This window comes from Eleginops maclovinus, chromosome 3 (genome assembly GCF_036324505.1).
Source record: "Eleginops maclovinus isolate JMC-PN-2008 ecotype Puerto Natales chromosome 3, JC_Emac_rtc_rv5, whole genome shotgun sequence".
Lineage (NCBI taxonomy): Eukaryota > Metazoa > Chordata > Actinopteri > Perciformes > Eleginopidae > Eleginops > Eleginops maclovinus.
Window position 1 is genome coordinate 16741209 of NC_086351.1, and position 12212 is coordinate 16753420.

The window sequence follows — 12212 nt, forward strand, 5'->3', positions numbered from 1 at the left end:
CTTCACATTCATCTTCAACATTCTTCTGCCAGATCCTAACATTGAGACAAACTGAATTATACTGAAACAAATTATTACTGTTAACTTACAACATTTTTTATTTGCATTAATAAAGAACACTATACATTAAAGAAAAAAAAACACCATCCACCCATTAAGGCTGATCTGAAATGAAAGCTACTTTACACTGACATCTAGTGGACAGAGGCCCATAATGCAGTGGTTTGCTCCGCCTGTTTTGGACTGCTGCTGAGCCTAATAGTGAAGTGGTTCTCAGAGCAATTAACAGGGCTTGAGGGGTTCTTGAGTTGAAACTGAAGTGCAGATTTATTACAACGTTTTTTTCACATAATAGGGAAGGGAATTCTGATATAATGTTTCACTCTCTCCAATCGTGTCATGCTTTTTAAATAAGCTACACCTATCTGTGCTTAACCATTTGATACACAAGCTATAAATACCCCTTCTAAGGGACTACATGGTTCAAAAATGACCCGTATTGACCTACAATGTTATTTCATGCATGGCTGAGGGTTTCTTTGCTATATTTTTGGAAATCAATGTATTCAAAAGAGTAGTAAACTACAAGTAGTAAAGTACTGTAAAACTGAATTAGTAGATGAAATGTGCAGAGCGGATTTCAGATTTAAATGTTTAAACATGATTTAAATGTTTACTGTTGACTGCTTTTCACAGGCATAGCTCAGAATGGGGATTCAGTGGCAACATGACCATGGTGAGTGTATGTGGGAAGGGGAAGGCTGTTTCTCCTGAGCACAATGTATGATGACAGAGCAGTGGATGACAACAGTGTGAAGAAGAAACCAGAAGTGATCCAGTACTATCACAAAATGAGCATCTCAGTGCTCACATGCCTCATGAACAGTGACTCTAATCTGACCACTTTTTTCAGTAACGAGTAATCTAACGCGTTACTATTTCCAAACCAGTAATCAGATTAAAGTAATTTATCCAAGTCACTGCGTCACTATTTTTGTAATTTCCCTTAGTAAAAATATATTTTTTTGCTTTCTTCTTGCGTCTCGGGGAGTGTCGGCAGCTGCTGAAAGTAACTAATAAAGTAACTTGTAATCTAACTTAGTTACTTTTTGAATCAAGTAATCAGTAAAGTTACTAAATTACTTTTAAAGTAGTAATCAGTAATCAGATTATTTTTTCAAGGTAACTGTGGCAACACTGCTCACGAATGACAATCACTTGCCCTCCATGTGCCTTTTCCTATGTGGCATGACAAGCTCTTTGCCCAGCTCCTTGATGAACACTCAATGCAAGGGTGCATAATTTATCCAACAGACTGGTTTGGAAAATCAGTTTAATAGCTATTCCAATTTATATGTAATATATGCATATGTCCATACCTCCTCATTCAACAGTGTAAAGTATTTAAATTACTGTACGGTGTATTTAAATACTTTCAATGTATTCCACATATGTATATATTTCACATCCTTCAATCTTTATTGTTGTTATTGTAAATATTCTTCTCTCTTTTTGCACTATTTTATTTATCTTATTCGCACCATGTATGTTGAGTTGTTGGAGGAGCATGGGATATAAATGTTTCATTGCCAACATATACGTTGTATATGCTGTGCATATGACAAATAAAACCTTGAAACCTTGAAACCTTGAATTCTGCCTGTCCATAAAGGCTACCATAGTGGCAAATGCGCATCCAGCTGTGTCAGTGGTTGTGTCTTCCATGGTTGGTAACATCCAGCACATTGGGCCACCTCTGTGCTCTCTGTTTACATGTGTAGGTGTGAACCATCTGATCCATTGTGTCTACTCCTGATTTTGTTAATCGAATAATTGTTTAAGTACTGGATCACTTCTGGTTTCTTCTTCACACTGTTGGCACCCACTGCTCTGTCATCATGCATGGTGCTCAGGAGGACAACAGCCTTCCCTTCTTCGACACATACAGTAGGTCACGTTGCAACTGAATCCACATTCTGAGCTATACTTCTCCTTCAATTTGGAGGGTCAAGAAAGATCAAGTAATCTTCAAATATTATGTACAGTTATCTTTCACAAGATACTAAATAGTTTCTTAGGTAAAAAAAAAGGATTCAATAAGACTGATATGAATCAGATGTGCAAAAGCAGCCTGTTGAGTTGTGACATGGCATGAAGTGTGGCATATGAAAAGTAGTCCACAGTAAACATGTTCCTAACTGCAAACATTTACGAATCAAAGGTTCTTGGTCCAAATCAATGCTCAATCAATTATTTTTAACAAAATGATTATTATAGTATGCATTTTTTTTCATTTTTATCGCACTTGGCACACGGGTCAAAAATGACCCATGTAAACCTGGTGTAGCGATACAAAAACGGTTTCAGTTCATAAATTAAGAAAAGGAAAATGAAAATAATGATTTATGTTAATCATAAACAAGATATTTAATGAACAATTGGAACATTAAATGATGAAATACATTGATTTCTAAAAATACAGCAAATAAACCCTCAGCTATGCATGAAATAACATTGTAGGTCAATACGGGTCATTTTTGACCCATGTAGTCCCTTAGTGGGGTAGTGATACAAAAGTGAGTTTTATTGAAGTAAGAAAGTAATAATGAAAATAAGCATTCGTGATGATCAAAAATAAATAAATAATAGTTAATTGAGGAATACCTGGAATTCTGAATTATTCAAGTAATTCATTGCAAAGATATTTACAATTAAAACTCACTCTGGTCACTTTTGACCCATGTTGAGTATCAAAGGGTTAATAACGATGTAAAACAAATTAATCAAACTATATTTGGAAACTGAAAGTGATTGAAGAAAGAAAGAAATGTTGAAAAGATGTTGTTCTGAATATGTTTATGGCTTAATATTTCTAGCATTCCAGTTTGGTGTTTGTGCAAATGCTTGTTTGAGATGCATACAGATAAAACTATCTGATTATATAGAGATAGGCTTTGAGTTGGAATTTAAGTTACAATGTCTTAGAATGCTTATCAAAATAAAGGACAAAAAATATATCTGAGGTTGCAACAAGTAGGAAGGAAGATATACATTCAGAATTATGGCTGCATAGCATAAAGCTACACCACTTTTAAAATGTGAGTGATATTTTAGAGAGAAAAATAAAACATAAAAACAATATCTAAAGGTGGGGGATAATATTTCAGATCAAAGCAAAAAACGAATGTTAAAACAATAAAAGGTTATTATAATAGTAGACCTAATACTTAAAATCAATGACGTGTCGCTAGGCCACATGGGAGAAGAGTTTGTTATGTGTTAGTATGCCGAATATCTGGATATTATTTATTTGTTGGTGTAGAGAAATTCAAAATATTTTCATCAGATATTTACGTTTCAACAACTGTCACGCTTTCATGATCAAATGCTTACCTGCATTTCCTTGAGTGACTCCCCTGGGACAGAAGTTTGGGTGGGTCTGTTCCTGTAGCTGACTTTGGCAAGTCGAGAGCTTAAGGACATGGCTAAAACATTCCTTCACAGAAATGCGTCCTCTATGAACAAACTCTAAATCCCCTGCTTCATCCGCTTCAAATATCCTGGTTTGATTATACAGATCACAGATTTCTGAAATTAGTTTTTCTGGTTTGAGTGCCTCCAAACATTTTCCCAGTGCAGTCTACCCTGTGTTGTTAGAGGTTTCCAAGGTTACGAGGCAAATCGTAAAAGGGGTAAACTGGGTAATGGGCTGGTCCCGAATGAAACGTAGTTCATTGGCTATTTTTTTTTTTTTTCACGGAAGTTCTTCAAAATACAAAACAATGCCGGAATGGCTTGCATATTTTACGTAGCCTGTTGACAGGGAGACAGCTGGTGGACCACCAACAAAGGCCATGGAATCAGTTCAAGTTTTCGGAGCAGGAAGGCAAATTTAATGGCAAGTCACTTTTTGTTACTTGATTTCTAGAAAACAGAAAAATGTGAAGGCCCACTTCACTGAAGAAAAACTCCTCGTTCTAATATTGTTGGTGCAAACCATAGCTAGCTAAACATACATAGTTGTTAACGTTATTGTCGACAGTTTTAGCAAAAGGTATAAGCGACCCAGCCAATCATGCTAGTGTTTACAAAGGTCGCGAGGTAGCAATATAGCTTCTGTAACGTTAAGCTATGTCCAAACTATTACCCCATGTGTTCACCTCTCTTTTTATGGTTGTTTTTTTTATTGAGTGAGTTACTTTGTTGAGTTCCTCTTTTTTTCTTAGCCATTTTGTTTATAATTAAGCTACAAGTCTTACTTTAAAACTACAGCCAGGCCTAATTAATTCCAGGTGTGCCTGCTGATTGCCCAGCTGCATTAATCAAACTTATGATGCAAAAGAGCAACACATTCATGATCTGGGGCCTTTCCTTCCATTTGATTTTCAACGTATTTCATTATTAACCATTTATTGTTATGTTTGCCTTTATGTCAGTGGAGTAAACATCGGGGTAAACTCAAGTCAGTGTTTTAATGACTCTTTACCTACCCGGAGCAATTTGGAAAGGTCTCCACTAGATGGCAGCATCGTATTGTTTGTACATAAAGGAAGCTGCAACTGTCAGGAAGAACTGGGTTAGATTTGTGGGGCAAATGACCTCATACTCTAGCATCATCTTCCTCACTATAAGATGAAGAGAGCCATCCACCTCCTCCTTCGTTGTAGTGTTCTACCTTGAATGTGATAAAACATGTAATTAATCACATGCACAAAACAAACAATATACCATTGTGAACGACTTGCCATTAAGTAGCAGCATAACTGTTAGGAAACTAAATAATGCAACACCAGAACTCGGTGACCTCATGGGAATATCCAACTCACGTTTCTGCAAGAATTCAGTTAGGGCCCTAAATAAGAAGGTTCAAAATAATAACTGAAACTGATACTAGTAGCCTGTACATGTAATACAAAGCATGATTTTTGTCGATATGACGTCTCCCATAACATCCGGGCTTGAGCTGTTAAGGCACACAATCCTGAGGAATGACTCCCACGCAGCCCGCATCAGCACCGCAGTGAGTGACGCCGGTGCTGCTGATGTGCTGTGGCGCACACTCGATTTGGGTGGCGCACAATGCACCAAAACCCCCCGAAACGGAATCCCAGGATATCCCACCCCCACCCACCACTCCTTACGGAATAGCCCTCCTCCCTCAGTCCTCCTCCCCTCCTCTTTTACCTCCGCCTTCCCTCACTATCACCCCCATTCCTCCGCCTCCCCTTCCTCACGTCCCAACTCGGGAGCGCCGCCGATCGGTCGCAAGGATTTTCCCTTCTCGGCCAAAATGGAGGAGGAGGTCTCTCGCTTAATAAAGGGAGCACATATTGTATGACCGGATCTGCTTCAATGAAAGGCGTCAGGATCCGCTTTTGCCGATAAATAATTATTGCACTAATAAAAACCTTTCCAGGATAGCTTTCGCTATTTCCGCACAAGCGACCACAGCAATGAGCGCAGGAGAGGGGCTGGATGAGGCTGCGAAGGACGCGGCAGACATAGCGGCGTTTTTCAAATCCGGTAAGTCGGGAAGGGGCGAGTCCAGCTCTGGGGGAGCTACAGTAGAGCTGTCGGTGTGATCCCTGGTGGTCTGCCACATTGTTGTCAAAAAGGACAAAAGCACTGACTGGTTTCACGGGCGAGATGCGTACTGCGCGTTGGGTGTGCTGGGGAGATGCGCACAGCTTGTAGTTATTTACCAGTCCACTGACTTGTCATCATGCAGCCTTTGATGACAGCAGCTTGAATACCACCTCCTGAAATATGTGCGTTTGATTATTAGGCAGTGACCCCATTTTGGGTTGGACCAAGCGAGCTAAAAGCTGTTATGCTTACAGCTCGACCACAGTCTCTCCGGGCTTAACGAGTATTTCGACGTCAGGCTGCATCTATCATGATGTGGGTCGAACATTTTGTAATTTAGTCCCTGTCATCAGAGGCGTGTTTAATAAATAATCTTGTGAATGAATGTGGGATCATGCATCATTTTAACCCAGGTCTCAATCTGATGCACGAATAGAGGCTAGGCCATGTACGCACGTATGGGCAATAGGTTGCACTCCACGCACTGGGCCCTTCTGATATGATGGCATCATGCTAACACATAAGGAGAGGCCTGTCTACCTTAACACTCTCCATCAAAAACATAAACACCATATATAGGGGGCTGCACGAGTGCTTGCTATCAGCCATAGGCTACTAACACAGGGGGACTTTGGACATGGACTGTGTTATGATAGTGCTTGTGAAAACATCATTATTCAAGGTATGGTTAAGAAGTACTACATTTAGCTGACTTAGTTTACTGATAATAATCATTTCCCAGGTATAGTCACATAATGGCTTTGTAACATTATGGCGTTTTTCTGCAATATTGCTATGTCTTTCTTAGATGATTCCCCATCAACTTGTGGTTTATTTTGGCTCTATCAGCTCCCATAAGCAGTTTCACATGAGTGAAAACACAATTTGGCAAGCTAAGGCTCATCAACAGTATAGTCATATTTATATACAATATTGTTTTCTTATTCTAGCCAACACCCTTCTAGATATTAACCCGCCATCAATCTCCTACGTGATCTAACCTTATAAAATAGCTCTTTGGCCCAATCTGACACAGGCGTTAGGGGGGCCGGGAGTGCTGTTACAGCTTTAGAAGATACATTTTAAAGCAAAAGTCCAGTGTTTGGAAATATGTCACCACCATTAGAGGGACCACCTCTGATACACACCAGAAGAAGCAGCTGTCTCTCTCTCTCTCTCTCTCTCTCTCTCAGCTGTTTCTCTCTGTGACACCTGGTGCCTGGGGGTCTGCTGTTCTATGGCTCCAGCATATTGCACACATGCAGCACAACACACACTGACAGCATTTGCACATGTCTACCTAAGCACCTATGAATAAATAAATGTAGCCAATTTGCTTGTAAAGTTTGAGCATGCACATTATACTTTGTTTTAACAGTCTTAAAATCTCATACTTTCTCCCAGAAATTGCCTCTGCCAGTCAGACTTTTAGGAATGTTGTCAAAGTGGATTGTATTCAAATGTTGCAGTCTCTCTTACGGTTGGTTGGCGGCCTGCCAGTGTATTTTCCTATAGCTGTGTTGTATCAGACTGGAAAGTTGGCTCACAGTGAAGTTGGACTGGTTGGATGTTTATATACAGGCAAACGCAGTTCATACAGTATTCATGATGGAGACAGAAATAGGTTATGGCCTCAGGAAACTTTTATAGATACTATTAAGCCTGAAAAACAGCTTCTGGGCTGTTAAAGTGGAAAAAAAAACACTAAAGGATGAGTGAATAATGTCAAATAGCTGCCTGTCTAACTCAGATTAGAGCTGACTAATGATAACGTTTCGAGTTATCTGGTTTGGCTACTGGGGTTGATTGTATGCCATTTTACTGTCACACAACGTTGGAAATAGTGTAACTAAGAACACAATGCAAATCAAAGACGGTTTAATATCTCACTCAATAATTTGGTCACATGCATAATATACAGTAGAATATTTCCTATAGCTTCACTGTGAAGGATCAGTAGTGATGGCCATCCCGCTCCCTGTAGCCTCTTCAGCAGGCGCCGTAATTGCTGCCAGCTTGTTGCATGTTGAAATGTTGGCACACAGCTGCTCATCCTAGTTGATCCCAAGCACTTTATTTCTGGGCCTATGTGTTTGTGTGAGTGTGTGTTTTGTTTGGCTGCAGTTCTGAATGCACTTAAGTGCCCTAGTTAGTCAGTGAAGGCTAGAATATTTCAGGTTCTTTGACTGAACTAAACCTGAAGTGACTGTTGGTCTGTCTGAGCTGCTTGGATCACTGGCTAAGGGGCTGGCTTAGTGTGAGACTAACCAACTAATGGGCTGGATACCTGAGTTACGATGATGAAACTGAGTGTTTCAAAGTCTTCATTTTTTGATCCTGCACCAGTCTTTAATGTTCTTTACCCAAACATGATGTTCCTTTCTTTGCTGGATTATTTTCAATGAGCAGATGGTGCTCCATCTCCCCGTCCCACACTGATGCTGTGGATCACAGCTCAGCTGCTGAGTCACACTCTCAGGTTGCTCATGCCGTGAATTAAAGTCCAATCCCAGAATTATGGCAACTTCTCAAAGATGAGGAATATTAAACAGCTTTCCTGGCCCTTTTTAAAAGCATGAACAACATTTTAAAAACCATTACATCCCATGCTTAGCTGTCCAGACATATGCCAGTCTTTCTTTGGAGGTTTTTGTAAAACAACCCTTTTGAAAGCAAGGAAATTAAATTACACTCTCCGTAACTATATTTAGTTGTTTATAAATAGCATAATCAGTTGACTGCTAGTCCAATAATATCCTTTTCTGCTTTCCGTACGGTTAATGATAATACCCCTTTGTTTTCTGTTTAGATTGCATAGTCTTTAATAAAGCGTTCTTCAAAAGGCGGCATCTCCGCCTAATAACATACTGCTGATTACTCTCAGCCCACGCCAGTAGCCACATGGCCCCAACCTGATAAACACATTTGTCATAAAAGTAGTTGCTCATGACTACTGTCTGTCTAGTTGCAGAAGAATCAAACATGTATCAGGATTTGTCTGAAAATTGTGCTCTCTGTTCTAGCAGTACTGGCCGCACAAATACTCAATACAAGCATATTAAGCAACATCTTCATTAATTTGACAACCAATTTGAAGGTGTTTTAGAAAACAGTTTCACCAACTCGATGACCCACAAACTCATCAATTTGACAACAAGTGTGGAACATTTAGAAGAGATCTGCCAATTCAGAAATGTGCTGAAAGAAAATCCTAACAAATCTGTTTCCAGGGGACATTAAAAAAGTGTTGCACACGACTGGGACACAGTGCTGGTTGTTGTGAAAAAATAAAAGTTGCATATTTTTAATTGCACATGTCACAATGACAGACATTTCAATTATTTCATAGTCCACCCAGGAAAAAAGTACAGGTTGTGTAAGAATATTACCTATTGGCCTATTGATTATTAATTGATCAATTAATCAAGATGATCTTTCATCAAACTTCAGTCTGTCTGTCTTTTTATGTTGATGAAGATGCATTCTAAATGCTGAGCATATGTCGTAACATTTGAGAAAGTCTTTATTGAATTGCTAGTTTTCTTAATCTGGATTGTGTTGAGCCCTGCAGTGCCACTGTAATTTACCCTCTAAAGGAAAGGCATGTCAGAGAAAAAGCATTATAGCTTTAGATTAACCACTGTCTAATATATTAAAGCACTATGGACAGAGCTGTCTTTGCGAAACCAAAAATAACATTTGCACCCTTGTATATCTTTTTATGTCTTTCGTAGGTAGTCTTTTGAGGGGTGTGTAATGAAATTACTTGTCCTGTGCAATAGTGTTATTGTACAGAACTGCACGGTGAAACTCAATTGACATAAAAGCAGCTAGACGTACTGTATGCTGGAATCAGATAAATTAACTCTCTGCACAACTGGCATAAAAGCAGTAGCCCCAGTCATAACTACACTGGCATTAAGACATTGGTCATCAGTCACAGAGAATGTTGCTTAGGGTTGCAAAGATCTATCGTTTAAGGAACTGTGCAACTAGCAGCAAGTGTCACGCTGTACTTTGTGAAACTGGTTTCTGGTCTCCTCATTATTAATGCAGACATGCTTTCAACTATACATGTATGAGTGTTTTTGCAGTCTGACGTGTTAAATTATATATGATTTATACCAGAAGAATAATTGATAGGCAGAAGCATAACTGACTACCTCTGCTTGTCATTGTAGTTCTGTTGAGAATAATGAATGACTTGTATAGAAAGGATGTGTTGTAAGACCCCTAAGCTTTTTAAAAGATGACTTTGTGCTCAAGCTCAATTAAGACTGATGGCAAATTGAAGTAAAACAAACGGCTAATAAAACAGTAGTCACGCTTGTTGCACTTCTTTATGCATGCTTAATTTAATAGTGTGTCATCCGGTAGATCTGCTTTAAAGAGAGCAATAGCACATTAGCATAAAAAATGATAGTTTCAGTATTTATATCGCAGTGAGGCCTTTTCCTCTGTGCCAAAAATGAACCAACTGACCTGTGTTACTGCAAGTCTGTAATGAGAGCCAAGTCACTGAGCAGCCATTCTTTATGTTCTCCTCACACACTCATAGTCGATGAAAGCATAATGACCGAATGTTATCGTGCATACTCAAGCTCAAATCTTATATCGTCATGTATATGAGGAAAAGGACTTTAACGCACCATGCAATATGCATCCTTGAGCGTGTAATGTATCGTAGACTGTGCTGGTAGAGAGAAGGGGGAGTAAAAGGGAAGGCAAAGACACATGTTTACTGATAGGACACAGCACAGGAAAGACAGAGAGGTGAAGTCATGAAAGAAAATGAAAATATGGAGCGGAGAGAAGAAAAAGTGACATTCAGAAAGAGTGGACATGACATACTTAGAGGGACAAACAAGCCTTCACTCATCAAATTATAGAGCTGAGGCTTGGGTGGAGCACACCCTGCAAAATGTAGGCTACTCTCCTCCATGAGGCTGAAGCCTTACAGTTGGATCTAGGGGCAGGCTAATTGGCAGTTGGTCAGAGTTAAAGACTATAAGCTTAGCTTGGCATTGCCTGCACTGCTAAATCGCCTGGGCTTGCATGCAAAGTCGACTATTTTCACATATCAAACTCAAGGAAAAAAGAAGGAATAGCTTGAAGAACAAATATTCCTGTATAGTTTTTGTAAAAATAAATAAACAGCATTTTCTGGTTCACAAATGAAAAGAGTGTATTTTCTCCTCCTTTCTTGAATGTATATAAAAAGTGTGCTGTAACCTCCCAATCAGGATCAGATGTTGTGAAGCTTGTTTATTGTAGAGTTTTATGGAGAGGACAATCAAGAAGGTAGCATAGCAAGGCAATTACCCTTTTTTACAGCCAGACCATGCTGATCGATCTCATCAGAGACACTCGACCTTTCCTGAGAGTCGTTATACACTTTACGAACATGTAACCCCCCTCCATCTCACCAAATTATTGATTCTTGTATAATGTCATGTCCATCTATACCAGAGGTCACTTTGGCGACACAAATACCAGGGTCTTCTCTTTTTTTTATCTTAAGATGTACCAGGCTACTGATTTATCTATAGCCTTCATAGCAATGATCCTCCTTCCATCATATCACCAAAAACTAACCAAAAGACTAAAATGGTCACTACCGATAAAGACATGTTTTATAGCCATCGTGGCTGGGATCAGTTGATGACACATGATATACCTGAAAGAGTTTGGCTGGCAGCCTTTTGCCGATAATCAGGAGTTCCAATAGGTTGGTAATATGTTTGTAGGATGGGAAATGTAGCCTGTGGGACAGCCTCATTACTTCACACACACAATGCACACACATGCACAGAGGTATAAATCACTACATCCCACCCATGTCGCCCAGGGCTCTGGAAGCAAGGAAGAGGGGGATGGAGGAATGAATGAACCAGGGATAGAGGCAGAGGAGGATTGCAGATCATAAAAACAGGCTGTGGGCTGGTCTGTGTGTCTCCTGCAAATCCCCCATCTGATAAGAGAGAAACCTCTTGTCAGTCAGCAGCAAACTCCCTCTCACTCTATCCTTTTTCATTCCTTTCATCTCCTCCTCCACTCCTCTCCCACACAGCCTACCACCATTACCTCATACCTTCCCCCTCAGGGTCGCCGTTTATTCAAATGATCATCTTGTTGTGTAATATCTGGCCTCCTGTTTGTGATGCGCAACACAATGCATGCCTTCCTTCTCTTGTAAATATATTGAATGACACATCTAAACAAAGTATTTACAGACTAACAACATATGCATCACATTAAGTGGCAATAGATAACAATTCCCTTGAACTTATAATGATTAATTTATTTCTGATTACTTTAATGTTTATAGAATAATGACACCTTTCGTGTGTAGAAGGTTCCCCTATTAAGACCAGCTTTGAGGATGCAATTCTGTTTGCCTCCAGGTTGCATTTCCCTTCACAATAAAAGCCCTAGCCTTTCGCTAAGAGGCAGCTCACCAAAGCTACAGTAGCTTTACCCAGGTAATGGAACCACAGAGGTAATATTAAGTGTAGAAACTCTTCCCATGACAATAACCCCATTTACAAAGTGAATGAAAAGAAGGTGTAGGAGTGATAAAAACATGTTCATTTGACCAGGCTAGACTATTAAATAACAACATTTCA

The 12212-nt window shown here is 39.5% G+C and overlaps 2 protein-coding genes across 6 annotated transcripts in view; one reads left to right on the plus strand and one right to left on the minus strand.

The window, feature by feature from the left end:
- The window catches only part of dnah5 (dynein, axonemal, heavy chain 5), a 96169-nt gene extending 91903 nt beyond the window's left edge, over window positions 1-4266 (minus strand). The window contains 2 exon segments of the mRNA XM_063879552.1: window positions 3394-3560; window positions 4200-4266. Of these exon segments, the coding sequence (XP_063735622.1) occupies window positions 3394-3483 (90 nt within the window). The 5' untranslated portion in view covers window positions 3484-3560; window positions 4200-4266.
- A 1010-nt stretch (window positions 4267-5276) lies between these two features.
- The window catches only part of triob (trio Rho guanine nucleotide exchange factor b), a 114295-nt gene continuing 107359 nt past the window's right edge, over window positions 5277-12212 (plus strand). For all 5 annotated transcript variants that reach the window (XM_063878752.1, XM_063878755.1, XM_063878754.1 and 2 more), the window contains exon 1: window positions 5277-5523. In XM_063878752.1, the coding sequence (XP_063734822.1) occupies window positions 5454-5523 (70 nt within the window). In that variant the 5' untranslated portion in view covers window positions 5277-5453. The remainder of the gene's footprint in view (window positions 5524-12212) is intronic.